Below are 22,304 nucleotides of genomic sequence, written 5' to 3'. Positions count from 1 at the left end.
TTTGGATACTCACTTAATACACTTTTGGTGTTCCATTTGACACACATTCAAGTTTGAAGTTTGTTCTATATATATAGATTGGTGTGTTACCACTAGAATCTAGCCGTTGCAGTTTGCTTGAATATTACTTATAATGCCCTCGTCTCGATTGGCTCATGAATGACAAGTGTCTCTCTTGGAAGAATCTTATCCTTAACGTGATGATGACAGTTGAGGGCGTGCTTCTTTGGATAAGCTTCTTTTTTCAACGCGCTGCATGTAGCTTTCTTCTTCAATCAATCTTGGGAGTTGTTCCTTTTAAATGTTGTAACAGTTTTGCTTATGATGATGTTTCTAACGGCTTCCCATTTGATTTTAAGCTTTGTATTTCATTTAATTTGTATGTTGAGCTGTAGATACTTCATTGGTTCACTAGTGACTCTTTTGTTGTTTGTGTTTTATATGTCACTGTGTTACTCTATCAGAACTTCTGATCTTCTGTTCATGTGATCTTCTTGATGTAACGAATCTTCATGTATATCGATATTTCTTTTTCAATTCCTTTGAAGCTTCTGATGTACTTTCTGATTCTGTGCTTGTTGTATGTGAACATTGATATTGCTTGTTCTTTTGAGTGGTCTTGTATTTTATTGTTGATTCTTTTCCTTCTGGTCTGCTGACTTTGGCTTGTTTGACGTATTCTTAATCAAAACACCTGATGAATGATGTTTTGGCTTTGTCAATCTTCTGGATGTTTGATTCCTCATATATTCTTCCAGATTTGAACTAGTTGTTGATGTAGTCATTGTACTCTTTTTCTATTGAATCCTTGAATAATGCTTATAGCATAATATCTGCACAATAAATGAAACCATTAGTAATAAAATTGTTACTCACAAAATATATGCTTGTTCTCAACAAAACCAGATTCTGAACATAGATTCTCAATCTTGTTCTAACAATCTCCCCCTTTTTGATGATGACAAAAACCATGTATTTTGATGGAACAATTTTATGAGATGATAATAATTAAGAAAGTATATTTCATTCCCATTTATATGTTCAATCAAGCAACCTTATTTTTCATCAAAATTTACACTATTCTTTCTCCCCCTTTTTGTCATAATCAAGAAGCGTTTAAGAGGGTTGGATGAGATTTATCAGATTTAGAAATAATTTCTTCCCCTGAGATGTATAGTCTCCCCCTGAATTGGACATCCTTATGAATTAATTATCTGATTTAAGGCTCCCCCTGAAATAATATCTTCAGTCTGTTTCTTCAGAATATTTGTCAATATTTTAGCTATGAATATGAGCATCTTCTAAGAACTTCTAACAGAGCATTTCTTAAGTTTCATATTTTCATGTATTTTAAAACAAATAGTTCTTGTACTCAAGTTAGGAATGTATTCAGAATTTTATTTGTGTCAAGTCAGAATATTTTATCAGAACATGTTAAACTTCCAGAATATCTATTTTCAAGTTTTTTTCTTCTTTTAGATGTATATCATTTTATCCTCTTTTATGTTTATTATGCAGAATTCAGATATTTTAGCCAAGAACATAAAGAATAGATAAAACACAACAAGGATTTGCAAATAATGACTTAACCAAAAACTATAATAAAGAAAGCTACAGACATCTAAGCGTAGAATGGTTCACACTCTTCTTCAATGAGAATGTCATCACCGTTCTCAAACTCTGCATTACGGATAATCTGAACTAATTCAGAGGATACAAACAGAGCGGATAGAATTCTTCCATAAGGAATGTGAAAACTCTGGCCACATCCAAAAGCAATAAGAGATTCTTTGAGATGACAGAAGATGGTTTTTGGAAGATGTAGTGGATGACCATTTTCGAGTCGATGAATGAGGAAACGATCTCTATTTGTTAGGATTTGGTGAAAGTTCCCTCTAGGTGTTATGTTGGATAAGATAAACCTAAACAAAACTTGTCTAAAATGAGTCAGAAGATCCGCATTGTTGACGATGTGTCTGATATTTTTGCTCATAGTATGGTTAGCATTCCAACGATCAAATGACCTGAAACTGATTGAAGATGGATTAGGAGCATATCCTATAGTTTCGGCAATTGGTTCTTCTGTGGTAATAAACAAAATACCATAGATTTTGGCAGTGATGCTGCGATGATCTTTGTTGATGGATGCTTCTATCCAGAAGGTTTTTATAGAGAAGGACAAGAAGTGGAATAGTTTGTGGAGTGTTAAAGAAGATGAACCTAGAGGGTAAGGTTAATCATTACATACTGGCGCATGGGGAGAAGTTCAAGCGATTTTAATTCTTTTAATTTTTTTGAGATCATTGTTTTTCATTAATTTTTTATTGTTCCTAGGGAGAGTAATTAATGACATGTGTTAGTTTAGATAACATGACTGGGTTAGGAGTTATGTTTTTATCCTAGTCACAAGGTAAGATTTAATTCGTAAATATATTATATAAAGTATAATATTGACCACAACATTTTCTAGACTCAGACATTACAGATTTATTCAACTTTAGCGATCTTCAAAAAGTTTCAAAGTTTGTGCACACCGTGTAACATTATCAGAACTTCTGAGCGAATTTCTTCATAAGAGAAATTAGTGTTCAAGTTCTTCAATCTTGTTCACCTGGTCACACGTTTTTGAGTTAAGTGCCTACTTAGGTACTTCCTGATCAACGAGTCTCCAGATGATCTTATTCATGATTAGTTCAGATAGTGCTCTTCCATATGGAATGTGGAAATGTGACTGATTTCTGGATATTTTGATGGTGTCCTTGAAGTGATTGAAGATAGTTTTAGGATGATCGATCCTATGGTGGTACGTTAGAAGAAATACTAGCACTCTGTCATCATGGGTCATAACATCTCTTACCGGCATCCTGGGATGAAGGTTTGTTAGGGAGAATTTGAACCAGATTTTAGGATAGTGGAGGAGATGCTCAGGATTGTTAGGTTCATAAGGAACAGAGTCATCAAACAAGGTTTTGAAGGATTTTACCGATCTTATATCAGATTGGAAATCTTCAACGGTGACTCCATACGAGACACAGCCTATGGCTTTGACAATTGTTTGGAGGGTAACAGAAATAGGGAGTTTGAATATTTTAGAGAAGATGGTATTTCCATCATCACTTATTTTGGAAAACTTCCAGAATTCGTTTACTAATGTCGGATAAATAGGACCTCGGAGAAATGTGAAATAGTTTTCCCAGTACTGGACTTGATGGCTCCATATTAATTCTCTTGCATATTCCAAATGAAGAGAAAGGTTTGGGTCCTTTTCAGAGGTTACCCACAGATAGTTTTAATCTTCATGGTAAGTCATGGCAGACATATTTTGAAGAGGTTGAAAGGGATTTGGAAGGAAGATGAAAAAGATAGGTGCAGTGGTTTGGTTGAAGAAGGTGTTTTGGTGAGAGATATTTGGATCTAAGGTTAGTATATGAAGAAGAATGATGAGGGAATGTTAGTCATGATATGACAGGATACTGATGCGCAATCAAGAGCTTTAGTCTTTTCCTATTAACTGTGACCATGCATGAGCAGACAAGAGATAATGACATACGTTAGTGTTGGAGTTAATTTTTCAGTTTGACCTAGACTTATTCACGAGGTGGTTGTTTAGTTAATAAATATGAAGTTAAAGCTAACTTAGAGTTACGGTGCATGTATGGGGAATAGAATAGACAGCAGAGTAGGTGGCAGTAAGAGACTATTTATATGAGCATGCTAGATACACTTATAAACATTATTAATACACATATTGACAAGGATTTAAGATAGAGAGAGTTTTAGAAAGATCTAACCGAATTGAAGATAAACTTTTTTTCTGTCTTCCTTGAGAGAGAGCTACTTCTTGAGCAAAAGTTCTTCCTTTCCTTTGCTTCAGAGACTTGGCTTTGCAATCTTATTTTGTTGTGTCTCCACTCTTGGTTTGATCAGTCTGGCTGGATTTGATCATCCTTGCTTTGAGTCAGCTACACTTGTTTATCTTCTGATTTTGAATGTCTTCATTTGAGCATGTTTACTTTTTCTGATGTCTTGAGCATCTTATGACACTTTTGATGTTGATCCACAAAACTTCTTATAATGTGTTGATTATGTGCACAAAATATTGAGATCTTTCCTTGACATCTTTTGATTATACTGAGTGTTGGAATATGAAGTTGATTTACTACTCAGCGTGGTTTTTATTCTTCTGGATCTCTCTACACGGTTAAGTGTTTGATCTTGAGATCAATACAGAACCATGCTCTGATACCAAATGAAGGTGGAGAAAAACACAAGAATGGGGGGATTAAATTGCGTTCTTTATCAATTAAAAATTCCCTTTCTAATAATTCTTTTCTTTCTTTTCGTATCTCATCTTCTATATATGTTTTTATCATTGCAGAAGCATGTTTGGAATGGAAGTTCATAGCCTATGAGATATTCAATTTAACTTCTTTGTATCATCAGAACTTCTGACTTGTCTCAGTACAGTTCTAAGGATATTCTGCAATATTAATGTTAAGAGTTAATTGAGTTGTGTAGAAAGTAAAAGACATGTTTATTTTTATCCTGGTTCACCTTCTGAATAAGGATACCTCCAGTCCACCTTCTTCAAGTGATTTTCCTCTCAACAGAGGTCTTAATCCACTATAACCAAACTTGATTTCATCTGCACGATCCTCCATCGTGACTAACAATCCTACTCAGCCAACTGCTGTGACTAACCCTGCACAAGCTACCCCCGAGTGACTAACCCCTAGAAGACTGAATTGTTCAATGATCCCATCTGGATATAACGTTCATCAATCTAGTAACCTACACAACAACGTGTCATGACTAACTCCCTGCACAACTACCTGTTGTGGCTAATTGCAATGGACTGTTCAGTGATCTCCACGAGATATAACATCCATTGACTCCTGGACTTCTGACCTACACATGGTCTCCAAAAGAATTTCCACAATGACCGCAGGCACTATCTTCTTAAGCATCAGACCTTAACTTGGTCTCTCAAGGAATCTTCTGGAGATTACATGTGTGCTTCTTAATTGAGCAGATAGTCTCCTATTCTCAATACATATGTATACGACACACTAATTAAAAGTCACTTCTGGTGCCTAAACTGTCTATCAGAAGTTTCTTAAGATATAACACACTACAAGCAACAACACTATGTGTTTTTAATTATTACTAAAAAAAATAAGATATCTTGTAGTCTTCTTGTCTACAACTTCTGGATGAGATCTTCTTCTTCTGTAAGAAAATTAAGAGCATCAGCTCTTGTATGAATTTCTTCTTCTTCATTGATCTTCATCTTCTTCTCCAAGCAGATTTCGAGCAACAACTCTATGTTTATTGCTTCATGTGGTATGGTATTCTCTTGTCTGAGTAAGGAGATTAGAGCTTCAGCTCTTGAAATTAATTCCTTCTTGTAAGACCATCTTCTTCTTGTCTTCTTAAGTAGATATGGAGCATCAACTCTCATCTTGATTGCTTCTTGTGAGTAAATCTTCATCTTCTTCTCGAATAATGATCATATAGCTTGTTACAGCTGATAACACATTTAATGAACGTAAGCAAATATGAAACAGTCTCGAGTAACAACTCAGTGTATTCAGTTTCTCAAGTGATTCAATGTGAGCAATATATGAACTGATCAAGTATTAGTGAACTTCTGATGACTCCTGAGGAGAATACTGCTTAACAACATAGATTTGTTTTCCACTCTCTTATGATTTCTTAATATAGGCTTATAGTTAGTGTATGACAACATTGTGGATTAATTCATCATATACTGAGTATGTATTACCTCTTGCTGCAGCTTCTAAAGCATGATCTCACATTTTTTCATTTATATTTTCATGCTCAACTTCTCTCTACAGATTTTCTCTCAAGATTTCTCTTTTTCTACACTCTGTAGTTGCACCATGGATACACACTTTGGATACTCACTTAATACACTTTTGGTGTTCCATTTGACACACATTCAAGTTTGAAGTTTGTTCTCTCTCTCTCTCTCTCTCTATATATATATATATATATATATATATATATATATATATATATATAGATTGGTGTGTTACCACTAGAATCTAGCCGTTGCAGTTTGCTTGAATATTACTTATAATGCCTTCGTCTCGATTGGCTCATGAATGATAAGTGTATCTCTTGGAAGAATATTATCCTTAACGTGATGATGACAGTTGAGGGCGTACTTCTTTGGATAAGCTTCTTTTTTCAACGTGCTGCATGTAGCTTTCTTCTTCAATCAATCTTGGGAGTTGTTCCTTTTAAATGTTGTAACAGTTTTTCTTATGACGATGTTTCTAACGGCTTCCCATTTGATTCTAAGCTTTGTATTTCATTTAATTTGTATGTTGAGCTGTAGATTCTTCATTGGTTCACAAGTGACTCAGTTGTTGTTTGTGTTTTATATCACTGTGCTACTCTATCAGAACTTCTGATCTTTTGTTCATGTGATCTTCTTGCTGTAAAGAATCTTCATGTATATTGATATTTTTTTTTCAATTCCTTTGAAGCTTCTGATATACTTTCTGATTTTGTGCTTGTTGTATGAGAACATTGATATTTCTTGTTCTTTTGAGTGGTCTTGTATTTTATTGTTGATTCTTTTGCTTCTGATCTGCTGTCTTTGGCTTGTTTGACGTACTCTTAATCAGAACATCTGGTGAATGATGTTTTGGCTTTGTCAATCTTCTGGATGTTTGATTCCTTATATATTCTTCCAGATTTGAACTAGTTGTTGATGTAGTCATTGTACTCTTTTTCTATTTAATCCTTGTATAAGGCTTATAGCATAATATCTACACAATAAATGAAACCATTAGTAATAAAATTGTTACTCACAAAATATATGCTTGTTATCATCAAAACGAGATTTTCAACATAGATTCTCAATCTTGTTATAACAACATGAGTTGCAAAATCAAAAAATCTAATGGTTTTATACCATCAACATATAGTTCTTCACATATCGCAGCGGAATTCATAATTTAAAATACCTTTATTTAAATAAACACTTTATAAGACTTCATCACACTTTATCATCCATGAAATCATACTTATAGTTTAAGTATCACAAACAGTAATTCAAAGATCTTCGAATAAAACAAAGAACCTAATAGTTCCAAAAAAAATGATCCCATCCCCGATATTTCATATCAGAGCAAGACCCACTGGACTCAACAGAAACTAAACAAGCGTACTCTGAAGCTACCTCCTAAGCTTCATGTACTAATCTTGATCACCTTCAAGTTACCCACATTTTGAGGCAACATTTTCAAGCAGAAAGGGTGAGTAAATTACAATCATTATTAAAAACATAAGTAATAGATATAGAGTAGTCATGAGATAAGGTTAACAACATCACATCATCTACTACATCTAAGGCATAGTAGAAATTACTAATATTCCACATCAAATCACCACAAATCAAGAATCAAATCTAACACATTACTTAGTTCAAACATTATGTAATGCCACAAATAATGAGCTGCAACATCATTAGACGCATGCATGTGGTACCAAAACATCACTGATAACTTAGTCATTGTTATCTCTAAAGATCCTCACAAATAGGATTGGTTCTCGCTTGGACCTAGAGAACTTCGCGAAAAATTCCACTCAATCCACACAATGGGATTGAGGCCATCACTGGACTGTATCGCCCTTCATACATCACTGGATCAATATCCTGTAAAACATCCCTAGACTATTCGCCCGGAAAAATGATATGAATGCATGATGCATAACAACACACAAAGATACGACCACGGCTAGTAAATACACATCATCATTCATCATGTTCATATTACCTCACCACAATGCTTCATAATACGCACATCATATCATCAAGATCATCATAAAATCATACATCAATACACAACAAACATAGTTAACTCAATTCCCGATAAAAATCACGCTTTTTAGTATATAATCACCAAGTATCATCATCTTATAATAATATAACTCCTATAAATATGAGTCCTTTGGTTCATTTTATTTTACTAAGTTATAGATTATTAATCTAGATTCGCAGCGCTTCGAACGACATAATCGAAGTCCTAAAACTCAATTTATGAATTTACAAATTTTTCTGGTTCAGGAAACTTTCACCCGGCGAGGAGAGATACTCGCCTGGCGACTGAAGCCAGTAGCGTCCATTCGTCTGAAGACTGGGTTGATTTTCCTGGAAAATCTATGCGAACATGGATTTCCTATTGTGATTTCTTGCACAAAACCAGTCCTAATTCTTGTGATTCCAACATATTATAATTCCTAAAACATCCTTTAAACATCAGGTTTCATCATTCAATAACATCCCTATGTATTCTACATTATGGATACTATTCTATTACAATCCAATACTTCTAATTCATCAATATTCATTACATTATCATCTAATCCTCATAAACCAAAACCCCAAAGCGATCCTGCAATTATGTAACACTTAAGCTAAATATAATAATCAATATAAACTCCTCTTACCTTAGATTTGGAGCTTGATTCTAATTCCTCTTTCTGTTCTACAATTCCTCTTCCTCGATGCCCTAGCCATGTTCTTCTCTCAGCCTCTTCTTCAAATGAGATTTCACGGAATGAATCGTTAAAACCCCAATATTCGTTTTTATCAAACTTAGCCCTTAGACCCCCTAATATGGTCCTTCCACCTTTTCCCTTATTTAACCCCTTAAATTGACTATCTTGTCTTTATCACCTCTAACACCAATATTATTCTATTTCACTAATTAAAATAATCCCAACTAATTATTCTAAAATACTCCAAAATCCCTCAATACACCTAAGCATCATATAAATCACCACAACATCACATAAGTCATCAATGCCAAGAACAAAGTATAACACAAAGGAAAGAATAAAGGACAAGGAAGAAGAAGAACACAAAAATTGGTTATAACTGCTATACTTTTACTTTCTCTTAGAAAACAAGATTACAAGTTTACAACAATAACAAATAACCTCCTAAATTAGGATTTACAGCCTTGCAATGATGAGAGACTAGTATGTTATTTATAATAAAACCTAACATATCATCTAATGGGCTTTTTCTACAAGGCCCATTACACAAGCCAACTTAATAAACAAGCTAACTTAAAAAATTAGGGTTTAACCACTAAAACCTAATTTAACATGCTAATAACCCTAGCATCTTCGATTACAGCATGCACACTTTGATACCAGCATGTGAACAGCCTTCGACTTCATGCTTAACCATGTCAAACCAGGAAGCTACCCTTCGACCATACTAGAGTTTGATCCAATATCTCACATATACACACATACACGCACACACACATACACACACACACACACATCACAATAACTCATATATTCATGCTAAATTAATTATATAAATAATTAAATAATTAATCTAGATTTTCATGGTGTTACAAACCTCATCAAGTTTTTTTTGGCCTTTGTGCACTTTTCTCTTAAAACCTTTTTCAAAAATTGGATATTAGTCTATTCTTGTAGTGATACAAACCATTATCCTTCTAAAAGATATTGTGAAGTGATTGACACTTTCAACTTGAATATAGATATGTGCTTGTGAGAAAGTTCAACTAAAGTTTCTCCATATTCTTGATGCAAATGCTAACTTCCTAATACTTATGGGTAGCAAGTTGTATTTTCCACTCAGATACGATAAAATATCTTTTTAATTTAAAATCAATCAACAAACTTCCGTGGTTATTTTTACCACGAACTATGAGGTTCTAACTTCTTCATAACACATGGAGAATACATAGGCACAATACTCTTGAAGTCTAGGCGAGCACAAAAATAATAAAATACTTCTTTTCTCATCACCCCAATCTTTTTACAAACAACAAGATTTTATCATAACACAGATTTTCAAGAGGTTCCTATGGAGTACCATAGATGTGAGCGGTGCTAATATATTTCCTTTGCATACTATTAAATTGAGAATTGGAAGGGTCGCTAGTCTGGTCTAATTGTTGGATCTATTATACTATAAACTGGTGGGAATCAGACAAAATCGGTCAAAACTGGTAAAAACCGATTAACGAGCGGTTTTGGAAACCGGCTGTTCAAATGCATACTTTTTTTCTAGGAAAAAAAACTTTCATAATATTTTTAAAAAAAAAATTAGATTAAAATATAATTATACTTTATCCCAAACTTATTTGTAACAACTTTTCCTTGTTTGTAATTAGATCTTGTTCAACATTTATTTAAATTTGTATTTTGTATTTTTATTGTGAGTGATAATAATATTTAGAATTTAAATTTAAAAAGGGTTAATACCATTTTACCCCCTGCCATATAGGTCATTTCTGGTTTACCCCCTGTAATTTTTTTTTTTTTGAAAAACAACCTTACCATTTCAAAATACTAACTTTTTAGCCCCTAAAGTCAAAATCCGCAGGAAAATCCGAAAGAAAAGGATTTTGACTTTAGGGGTTAAAAAGTTAGTATTTTGAAATGGCAAGGTTGTTTTTCAAAAAAAAAATTTTACAGGGGGTAAACCAAAAATGACCTATATGACAGGGGGTAAAATGGTAATAACCCATTTAAAAAATGAACATGTGAAATTATGATCCTTTGAAATTTTAAAATTTAGAAGGTGTCGTGATATTTTGTAGAGACCGAGTCACCTGGTTCGATCGATTTAATAAATATATATTTTTGTCATAGAGATCAATTTCTTCAACCGAATTATCTGATTTAATCCGATTTAGCCATAAGTTCGACCAATGATGCGGTGGTTCTGCCACTGAACCAGTAACCCAGTCACCTTACTGATTTGATGACCGATCTGATATGTAAAACATTATTTCTTTGAGAAAAAATTATGTCATTCCTTGCCCTTCAAATAAATAATTTTAGCAAGAGCAATTTTCAAAATTTGTTTCTTCAACCTTTCTTCTGTTCTTCATATCAACTGAAATTTATCTTCTTTCCACTTTGTGAAAATTCTATTATATCCAAGTCGACACATAATGTCTCTTCAAATCAGATTTATAGTATGACACTCAAAGAACGTATGATTCATTGTCTCTTGCTCATTACAGAAGCTAAATCTTCCATCCATCGGTATTCACTATAAATTTTGCAATCCTATCTTTTGAGGGAGGCTGGTCCATTAAAGCCATCCAAAGCACAAAAAAAACTCGAGATTTAGGCATTTAGCATAGTTAGTGAAGAAGATCTTCTTCCGATTCACATGTTGCTTAATTTTAAAGTCTAATCAAATTCTAATTACTTAGTAGATGGAAATGTAATTTTCACTATTATAGTATGACCATCAAACTCTATTCAAAATATTTGTAACAGAGATTAATAGCTATAATCATAATTAGTATTTTAAAAATTGAATCGAACAGCTAGATTAGAACGATCAAACCGAGAATCGAGAGGGTTATCGATCTGATCTAATTATTTGACAAAATATACTACTAAATTGATAAGAATATACAAAATCAATCAATACTGTTAAAAACTGATGAACCAGCGGTTCAAATGCATACTTTTTTCTAGAAAAAAAATATTGTTTTCATAATTGTTTTTGACTTAAATGCACTTTTGGCCCCGGTAAGTTAGCGAATTTTTTATTTTTGTCTTTGTGAGTTTTTTTTTTATTTTAGTCCCTATATTTCACTTTCGCGTTCATTTTAGTCCCTAAATTTCCCTTGATTGTAATTAGATCTCATTCAAAATATATTTAAATTTGTATTTTGTATTATTTTATTGTGAGTGATGATTATATTTATATTTTAAATTTAAAAATAAACATGTGAAATTATTATGATACTTTAAAATTTTAAAATTTTGTTGGTGTCATGATTTTTTTAGAGACCAAATCATGTTATTCGATCCATTTAATAAATATGTAATTTTGTTATAGAGACTGATTTATTAAACAGAGTTATCAATCTAACCGATTTAGCTGTACAATTCGATCGATAACCCAGAGTTTCGACTAATGAACCAATAACTCATTTGCCTCGTTGATTTGATTACCAATCCGTATAATCTTTTGTTTATAAAAATATTTTAGAAACAAATCTATAAATAAGACATTTGATTGAATGAACAATCAACTATTAATGTCTAACAAATCAATTAAATATATATAAGAATCACATCCATAAAAAGTGCATATATTGTTTAGAAAATTTTCTAAGACTAATTAGCTTTAGTGCGGCATGATAAAAATTTATTTAGTACTTATATGCATTAAATATATGTATAATTATACCAGAAAAACAAAATACTCGTGGATATAATCAAATATTTTTAATTTAATTTTAATCTTAAATTTAAATCACATAAAATTTGATTTGATCATAATTAAAATTTTAAATCAAACTTAAATTAGTTTCAATACAAATTTGAATTAAAAATAACAGATTATATTTTGATTTGTTACAATAAAAAATCAAATGTTCAAACCTAATTGATTTCTATATAAATTCATGACACCATTATTTCTATCTCAACATTCTCACTCTCCTTATCTTTGAAAGATAACCATGGCAGAACAAAAATCACAAGAAACACATTCAATCACATTGAAAACATGTGATGATGTTCTATTCGAAGTCGAAACTAACGTCGCAAAAGAGATGAAAACTATACAATCATTCATGGAAGAATCCCAAGACATTGCAACAATTCCTCTAGCCAATGTAATGAGTCAACATCTTGCTATGATCATTGAGTACTGCAAGAAACACGTCTCACAAGAAGAGACAGAAGATGCAAAGGAAAAGTTTGACGATGAATTCGCAAAAGAATTGAGCGGCGAAGACATGAAAGATCTCTTTCTTGCTGCAAATTATCTGAACATAAAAAGCCTTATTGATTTGTTAGCTAGAAGCCTTGCGGATTATATTAAGAACAAGAGTGTGGAATTTGTGCGTGAATTTTTCAATGTTGAAAATGATTTTGAGCCTGAGGAAGAAGCTAGGCTCCGCGAGGAGAATGCATGGGCTTTTGAAAATATTGATGAAAATTAAGTTGTTGAGATGTTTCTGAATTTTATATTTTGTTTAGGATATAAGAAATTTAGTATTTCATCTGATTTAATTTAGTAGTATAGGAATATTAGTAGTTTGTTTTTGCTTTCTTGATTTGAAGTATTTCTTGTTCCGCGGAATTGGACTGTGATCTTCTCTACTAAGTCTAGCGTCAATCACCATTAAACTAATTAACGATGGATATTATCTATTCTTTTTATATGAGAGACAATTAATTTTGTAGATTTATTGAATAATCAATATATCTAAAATAAAATAAAATTTAATAGTCCCAATTTTTTACATATAAGAAAAATGGTATCATTTGTGAAGCATGAAAAATTGGGACTATTAAATTTTATTTTATTTTTATTATTTAGAATGAATGATTCAAAATAATTGGTTAAAACAAAATTAAGAGAGAGAGAGAGAGAGAAAATGAGTCATGCTTTTAAGAGGAATTGAGGATTATTATTTAGAATGAATGATTCAAAATAATTGGTTAAAACAAAATTAAGAGAAAGAGAAAATGAGTCATGCTTTTAAGAGTAATTGAGGAGAGAGAAGAATTTTTAGTGTTTATTAACAAAAGTGTATGATGCTAACACACACTTTCATAAGAGCATCTCCAATGGTGCAATTTACATTTGAGTTCTTTATGGGACCCACTAAGCCACATCTTATTAAAAGAATTTATTTAATTTTAACTTTAATAAAAATCTGATATGGGTCCCACAACTTTACTTCATAACTTGATTTGATTGGGTACTACAATCTTTTAGTTGTTGCATTGCAATGCAACTCTATTATGACATGGCAAAATTTTTAAATATTTAATTATTAAATTAATGGTACATGTGGAAAACTCAATAGAAGAAACTACCATTGGAGATGGTCTAAAAGTAAATGGGTGTGTTATAGCATTCCCCAATTAAATAACTTATTTATTTTAACATAAGTTTAAAATATATTATAAAACTTTTTTCCACAACTTTCTTTATAATTAAGTCTATTAAACAAACTCAGGTAGGTCTATAATTTTTTTCTATAATTAAATAACTTATCTATTTTAACATATAAGTTTAAAATATGTTATAGTCCGCTCGATTTATTACCATGTAGTTTTGTTTTTCTTCGGGCTTAGGTCCTCCTTATAATAATACAAAAATTTAGAAATTCTCTTTTATTTGAAAAAGCATATGGTTAACATGTTTCGGTTTGATTCAATACATAATATAAATATTTAAAGTTGAAAACGTAGTTGTGATATATTTAACTTTTCACCAGCAAGATTTTAGAAGCCTGCTCTATGGCAGAGTACCAAAATTTCAAAAACATTGCAAATTTGCTTACTTCTCATCAGCAAGGTTTTAAAAAACGGTCTGTTACCGCGAAAACGACTGCGACAAAACGGTAAAACGGTATTGAAAAGTGTCGATACCGTTATTCACCATTTTTATGATAAATAAGAAATTTTGATTACTTCACACCACGACAATTACAATTAGTGTCGCAACACTTATACCGACCGATATCGCGAAAGCCTTTACACGTTCGCGGGCCTTCATTTAAAATCTTACTTACCAAGTTACCAGTATGCAAGAATTTCTTCTCCTTTTCTTGATATACAAGAAACTAAAAACTTTCATGCAAGCCCAGAATATGAACATGATAATTGATTCCCACCGAAATTAACACCATACAATTCTAGTAACTTGAAAGAAACAGCAAGAACAACAACTAGGAGCATTTTCCCTAACAGGTGATAAAAGTTACAACAATGCTTAATTCTGCTTCAAAAGAAACACTCAATTGTTCGTTTATAAGACTTTTCTTTGCTTAAAATTTTCTCAATCGCAATTCATACTTGTAAATCTCTCACTTACAACCAAGTTAATTTGCAACTTGCAGTACAAAAACACACTTTGGAACTAACATCATAAGTACAAATGTTGTTTGAGCAATCCTATAATATATGGTTTCACACATATTGACATATATACTCTATACAACCATCAACAGAAACAACAGATGTAGAGACCAAGAAATTACAACACAAACAGATACTAATGTCCTTCGTATCGTCGTAACACATTACATATACAATTTTATAGCTCAATTGAATGTATTTAATATAATAACGTGTATATATAGGTTTGCATCAGATCAAATCGGTTGATTATCATTTAGATGCTTTGTGTCCTTGTCCTTTCGTCTGACTAGCTGCTGCAGCAGACATCACACGCAAGCGGCGCGCTATTTCTGTAAATGATGGCCTGATTGCCGGGTTAGGTGCCCAACACTGCTCCATTAGTGTTCTCCATTCTAGATCACAATAACTTGGGATGGTAGGTCTTAGTGTGTTGTTCACAATACCTCCTGTTAAGAGTTGCGAGAGAGTGAGTAAGAATATAAAATTTGAATATAGGATAGACGAGAAAACAGTTTATTTATGCATGAAAAAATATGACAACAAGTGAAGCAGATATGCATGCAATAGGCACAGACACTGGACATGACACTGGCATTGACATTTTGACACTGATAATAATTTGAAAAGGTGAAATATTTGATTGTCGGACATCAAACACATTTAATCTGAAATGTCGATGCTACAAAAAAAAGAATGAAAAACTAGTGCTTTAGAGAGACTCAACACAACTTTGAGTCCGAGATATTGTAACGAGAGTTTCATAGAGAAGAGAATAGAACAGTACCTATGATTGCACCATAGTGCATATTAGCATATGGCTCCTCACCAGTAAGAATCTCCCATAATACAATCCCAAAGGAGAATACATCAACCTAAACATTTTTGCAAGATAGCATTAGTCACCAAAGCTTCAGCGAAAACTCACGAATTTAATAAGAGACTAAAATATATTTAACCCTTATTTTTGTTTTGGTCAATGCTGAATCTGTATTAATTGTTATTAATAGTGACTATAAATTTCCACTGATGATGTTATATTTTACCTTTTCTGAAACCTTATTGCTGCTCCCATTCAGCAGCTCTGGTGCCATCCACGGTAGAGTTCCACGCACACCACCGGTCACCAGGGTATTCCGCTTGATTTTTGACAGGCCGAAGTCGCCAACCTGGTGAAAATAATGTTTCTCAACATTGTCAAAATACTGAAGACGGAGTTTAATAGAATCAATAGTCACCAACACTTGAATAAATAAATACCTTGCATATTGGCCGTAAAGGATCCTTCAAGTTCACAAGCAAATTGTCACATTTCAAGTCAAAATGAACAATATTTTTTGCATGTAAGTATTCCATTCCAAATGCTGCATCCATGGCAATTATTAGCCTCTTGCGGCGATCAAGGTATCTGGAAGGAACCATGATAAGATCAAAGCTTCAATCATAACTACTTTTAAATCACACATAAGATTAGTTGTGATTTATTGATAGCGTAAAACGTTTTACATTGGGAGTGTATGAAAATTAAGCTCTTCATTGAATAATAAGCCACTTAATAGAAGTGCAATGATTTAGTAGGATGAATGCAATACCTATCTTTTCGTAACAAAACATGTCGTAAAGAACCATCCACCATGAACTCCGTAACAGTTGCCATTGTTCCTCCTGGTCCATCTTGCACCACGCCATAAAATGCCACCACATTTGGATGATGAAGCTTAGAAAGTATGTCAGCTTCTCGCCAGAACTCTATCGTCTAAAAGAGAATATCAATTTCATCGATATAAGTCACTCTAATAAATAGCGGCATGACAATTAAAGGAAAACAAAACAAAAATCACTCCATGTGATTTATAGACAAGTTACCAGTCTTTCTTGTTCTGAAGACCGGCCGGAGAAACAACTTTTCTTTATTCTTTTAATTGCAACATCTGATCCCCTCCACTTTCCATGATACACAGTCCCAAAAGTGCCAGAACCAAGTTCTCTCAGCTCTTCAAGGTCCGCATTCATTATGATCTGTCACATGCATCATTATACATAAGAAATATAGTAATTGAAGAATCCATTTCTTTTTAGAAATCGAGAAGATCAATACTCATAATGCTTCAGCGCTGAAGAACTATGATGCATTAAAAGTAAGGTTTTACCTGCAAAGTACTAATGTCAAAATCGTCAAAACTAATATCTTGAGGAGCTACAGCCACATCTCTTGCCTCATTATTGCCATCCTACATTCAGTCCGTCAAAAGGATTTGTTAGCAAAAAAGAAACATATACGTGCAGTTTCATAAGATAAAGAACCATTTAAAACATACCTGATATTCAGACTCTTGTGGCCGAATGTTTTCCACTGGGGCGGCGTTGATGTTCTTATTTTCATTTGCCTTAAGTTCCGAATGGTTGTTTTCTGGTTGAAATACAATAGCCTCGCTTTTAGTAATTACAGGTAAGGAATTCTGATTTTCCTGTCCAAAATTTATGTTGGAATGAGATTCCTTGGGTCCTGTCAAAACAATAACGTCTGCTGGTGGAGGAGCGGAAATATTGAACTTACTATCTCCTTCTTTTACTTTGCTTACAGCTGATGAAAACCCGATATTGTCCTGATCGATTAGAGAAACATTATCAAACCCTTCATGTGCCAACTTCTGAAAATATGACCAACTTTTAGGCTCATGATTGTCCATTTTCAAGCTCAAACCTGCTCTATCAGCTGGCAATGGACTAATGTTTGCGGAATCTTCAGAATGAACTGCTTTCGAGAACATATCATAAAGGAAATCACGTGGAAACCTGTCTTCGATATCAATCAGAATGTCACCCTGAGAAGGTTTGGATTTAGCATCAAGAGGTTCCCTTGTAGGGGCCTCAGACAAATTTTGATCTTGAAGTTTAGATGTTAGATTCTCGTTATGTTCAACAGAAGGAACTCGGCGAAAAGCAAGATTCTCAGTGCTCTTGGTTTCATCAGCTGGAAGAATTTTATGACTATCTTTGGAGGTATTTGTCTCATTTTCGGAGATTTTGTTATCTGACAATACCGGCTTCAAATCTGAATCCGCAAGCTGATATAACTTTGGGTTCACCTGACTTGTTGCATCAGGCAAATGTTTGCTGCTGATGGCATGGCCATCTCCACGCACAGGCTTTGCCGATGAGTTCGACACCGTGTTCAGATTCGACAGATTCTCATTGTGAAACATGTCACTGGTTTCGCTAACTGAGTTCATACGGTTCAAATCAGAAAGTAAATCTGCCATGAGTAAGTGCGAACCATATGCATCGTCTGACTTTGCAGACCGGTTCAACAAATCTGCATGTTCCCGGGGAATAATTCTCTCTGAATAATACACTCTATTAGGAAGCGGAGGCGGTTCAAGGCAACTAAAATCGATTATATTGGATTCAGCATCGACAAGAGCACGACTGAATGCGTCTGTGGACGCAGGATAGAAGTCATCTTCACCGGATCTTGAAATCTGTATAGGATTCAGCACTTCTGATTCCGCAGTTGAAATCTTGTTTTCTAATGGCATTGCAGGATGAAGTGCTTCTGATACAGCCACTGGAACTGGCGCCTCGGATAAATTACCTTGCAAGCCTCCCTCAAATGGACGCGAAGGAAGAGAACTTTGTACATGCAACTCACCAGATGCCATTGCTTGTCCTTCGCTCGTGATTCCTTGGTTCGCAACGCCGAACGTAGGCAAAGAAACCGGAGCATCTGCTAGATTGCGAGCCGAACTGTTAGAGGGAAAAGGGCCATTATGTATTGGATATTGACTAGTTCCTCCTTGTTGAATGATCGGATCCTCGTAAAAGAATGGATAGGCTTCATAAGCATTTGAGGATGTTGGTAGCACTGGTTGCGAAGACTGATTTGTCAATACTGGGTTAACATTTCCACTCAAGGAAGAACTGCCGACACCATACGATTCAACCACAGCTCTTTTAGTTTCCTTGTCAATAGTTTGTCGGTCTAATTCCTGTATATCATTAGAACTTCCGGCAAAACGAAGTATAGAGTTGCTTCTTGATTCCACATTCATGCCATTAATAGCAACTACATACTGGACTTCGGAATCACCACCATCCATGCTACCGAGACCAAACTGAGTATCATCCAAATCATTTATCGAGAACAGGAACATCCGAAGCTTTAACGATCCTCTTCTTCTTTGTAGATCATGACATTCCTCCATCATATTCCGCAGATCCTCGTCAGACGTTACTGAAACGAGGGCATCAAGATCTTCTCCGGGGAGCTGATACTTTATTACTCGAGTCTCATTATAGATTGATGATATTTTCTGCATAAGCTCCGGCCAATTTATGTCCTTTCTAATGCTAATGATCCGTGTTTCACCCCCGACGTATCTAAGCTTTCCATCACTCGGCCGCGGTAATATTCTACCACCAAAACTGCATAGAATCTTCATCCGCGATAAGCTGTCAGAAGATCCAGAAGAAGAAATACCGTGCAGGACTCGGTTGTTATCTTGATTAGTAGACGATGTTCTAGGAATCGATCGCCCTGAGCCATAATTACTTCTTTCCTGATGTAAAGCAGAATTCCTTCTGTCAAACTCTTTCGGACCTTTTTCAATACTTGCAAGCATAGAAACATCGGAACCACTCTCTGATCCTTTATGGCCTAAAAGGCCTTTAAATTCCATATACCCTGTCGAGTAATTAGGATCTCCGACAACATTCGGAAACGAAGGCTTCTTGAGATTCACATTCACCCTGTCCCTCATGAACTCAAGAGCAAACTCCTCACCCGTCTGTATGGAGAAATTATGTACAGGTTTATTCTCCGACACGTTAAAGGAAGGAGAAGGCCTTGTATTGGCATGCATGCCGTCCAGATGCTCTTGTAGGACCGGTTGCGGTGCAGAATGGAATTCCTCCTTTCGAGGCTCCATTGAATTGTATGGATGTTTCTGCATTCTGGATTGTGTAATCAAACCATCGTTCGTAATATTGAATGCGGGAAATTACTGCAACGCCACAGTACTGAGAAAACACTAAACATCATGTAAATTCAACTTCCGAATCCCTTTGGCAATACTACTTAGTTATCAAACAAATACGAAATTTCGAAATTTTTATCCATAGCAAAGATTTGAAGAGAAGCTTTGTTGATGGACCAGTTTATGTCACCATAATCAATGCATGAAGAAGCTTCCACAATCTTCAGAATTCTCAAGGCTGAGTACTTTATTTGAAGATCAAATTTCCATCAAAATCTCACCCTGGAAGAATGATGAAATACAGAAACTGTTTAGAATGAACTTAAATGTAACAACAGATGATATAAACGGACACCAGAAACACAGACACTGAAACATCAAAAAAGGAAATAATTTGACGGAGTCGGTGTCGGACATCGACACTGACACACCCTTTTTCAGAGGTGTCAGTGCTACAGAGGAAATAAACCGAACCGGCAAGACCTCTAGGTCAAGGTTCAACCGTCTTAAACCACTAAAACTAACACAACCGCGATCATACAACAAAAACTATCAAACCATTAGAACCTGGAAATTTACAGAACCACATGCAGTGAAGTAAAATCAAACCAGAAGCATTTTAAGAAGAAGCTCAAGGGTTGGAACATGGAAACTAACATAATCACTAAGTTACCAACATTTTTCCTAAAAAACAACAAAAACCAAATCACATGCAAACATCATATAAAGCATAATTGAACAAACAATTTCAGTCATAATCACTTATCCAACTAAGAAAAGGATCTATAGATAACAAAATCCAAAATCAATTCAAGTCAACTCTAATCAGGATTACAAAATCCAAAATTCATCAAACTCAACTTCAACTTTTTCTCAATCAAAACACATCATACATCACCATAACCTCATAAATCAAGCTCAATTTCACTAACAGAAACATATAAAAAAAATCACAAAACATCAATCAAAAACAAAAACCAGATCAGGATGAAAATTCAACAGAATTACCTATCTGCATGGCTGAAAACATACCTCAAGAGGGTTCCAGAGTAACTGTAACAGCCATGGATTTGTTTGTTGGAAAAAAAGTAAAATCTGTATATCTGAAAAAGTATAAGCGAAAAGGAATCAAACTTTGTTTGTCTATACCATGTTTTATTTTTTGCTCTTATGAGTTGGAAACAATCTGAATCTAGTTGTAATTGAATGATACTTTTGGAACAAAATGACAGCACAACACACACACAATCACAGAGAAATACTTTCTCTCTCTTCTGTCTCACACAGACACAAAACACTTTTGTTTCTCTCTCTATATCTGTGGAGTGTAGAAAAGCTCTTTGTGTTGTGTTTTGTGGAATAAAATAATTGTGTTTTTTTTTTATTTTTAAGATAGTTGTTGTGTTGTTTGTGTCAGTATAATAGTCAAAAGAGTGAAGAATACAGTAAGACGCAAAATTAATTTGTCCTTTGTTTTTTTAATATTTTTATTATTGTTATTACTGCCACAGTTCGTTAATCGTTACTCCTATGTATAGGTATAGGTGTGATACATACATGTATGTATGAAGTGCAATTAATGATACATACATGGAATTTTGTTGCCATGCATAACATTAAGGGATGAGAAACCGTATGGTAGTATACTATATGGTTGGTTGAAAATAATTTAGATATATTATGTATGTTTATAATACGGCTAGAGAAGGAGACATTAGAGAAGTAAAAGGTATATTTTTTATGTGTGTTGTGGTGTAAAGGACTAAAGGTTATGTCAGAAGTATGTATGTTGATTTTATGTTAATGTATTTTATATTATATGATTATGAGATGTTATATTGTAACTTGATGTTTTAATTAATCTTTAGTTTGCACCTCATGTAGTAAAAAGAGTATATTGATGTAAAAGAAATCACAAGGTACATGCTATTGAGTTTATGCTTACTTTATGTTGATCATATATATAAAACATGTTTTACTTTCATTCATATGTTATATTGTCTATTTTCTTTCATTTAAATGCTTAATCTTGATTAGTTTTAAACTTATAAGTGTTTATAGATGTTTTACATATGATTTTACTCTTTTTTTTTCCTTTTTTTGATAATGTGTAATTGGAGAGAAGGATGTATATATTGTATTTTCACTTTGTCTCAATTTAAATACAGGTATACAAAAGACAATGTGAATATAGAATTCAAGGATTCAACCATTAAGGGGGCATACTGATAGAACAAGATAGAACAAAATATGTTCATAGTTATTGGATTTTGAGAATAACAAAGTACTTAAAGAACAATAAAATCTACTAACATTTATTTAAGTGTGCAGATCATTAAGCTGCTATTTAACTAGGTCTTAATTAAGTTCATCAATATTCCACGTGATTGCTCTCAT

The 22,304-nt window shown here is 33.7% G+C and overlaps 2 protein-coding genes across 3 annotated transcripts; one reads left to right on the top strand and one right to left on the bottom strand.

The window, feature by feature from the left end:
- The first annotated feature begins 12,515 nt into the window (after positions 1-12,515).
- LOC131596912 (SKP1-like protein 14) lies at positions 12,516-13,001 on the top strand. Its single transcript, XM_058869647.1, has one exon. It carries the CDS (start codon positions 12,516-12,518, stop codon positions 12,999-13,001), a length of 486 nt encoding a protein of 161 aa, XP_058725630.1.
- A 1,893-nt stretch (positions 13,002-14,894) lies between these two features.
- LOC131594650 (uncharacterized) lies at positions 14,895-21,246 on the bottom strand. 2 transcript variants are annotated; one of them, XM_058866830.1, is made up of 9 exons: positions 20,916-21,246; positions 17,250-20,189; positions 17,082-17,162; positions 16,798-16,950; positions 16,524-16,687; positions 16,192-16,339; positions 15,978-16,100; positions 15,719-15,806; positions 14,895-15,380 (listed from the first exon to the last, which is right to left on the bottom strand). In XM_058866830.1, exons 2-9 carry the CDS (start codon positions 19,881-19,883, stop codon positions 15,184-15,186), a joined length of 3,588 nt encoding a protein of 1,195 aa, XP_058722813.1. In that variant the 5' UTR covers positions 19,884-20,189; positions 20,916-21,246; the 3' UTR covers positions 14,895-15,183. The 2 variants fall into 2 exon arrangements, with proteins under 2 accessions (XP_058722813.1, XP_058722812.1); XM_058866829.1 differs by having other exon boundaries at positions 20,940-21,246.
- Positions 21,247-22,304: the final 1,058 nt, after the last annotated feature.

Source organism: Vicia villosa, linkage group LG4, assembly GCF_029867415.1.
Source record: "Vicia villosa cultivar HV-30 ecotype Madison, WI linkage group LG4, Vvil1.0, whole genome shotgun sequence".
In the NCBI taxonomy this organism is placed as follows: Eukaryota; Viridiplantae; Streptophyta; class Magnoliopsida; order Fabales; family Fabaceae; genus Vicia; species Vicia villosa.
The sequence above is the reverse complement of the archived record's forward strand: the minus strand, read 5'-3'. Positions and strand labels throughout refer to the sequence as shown.

Coding starts and splice junctions, on each gene's coding strand:
- LOC131596912 (XM_058869647.1), top strand. CDS start 12,516: ATGGCAGAACAAAAATCACAAGAAACACATTCAATCACATTGAAAACA.
- LOC131594650 (XM_058866830.1), bottom strand. CDS start 19,883: ATGCAGAAACATCCATACAATTCAATGGAGCCTCGAAAGGAGGAATTC. Junction 16,951..17,081: donor TTGACATTAGTACTTTGCAG/GTAAAACCTTAC, acceptor TGCATGTGACAG/ATCATAATGAATGCGGACCT. Junction 15,381..15,718: donor GCACTATGGTGCAATCATAG/GTACTGTTCTAT, acceptor AACTCTTAACAG/GAGGTATTGTGAACAACACA.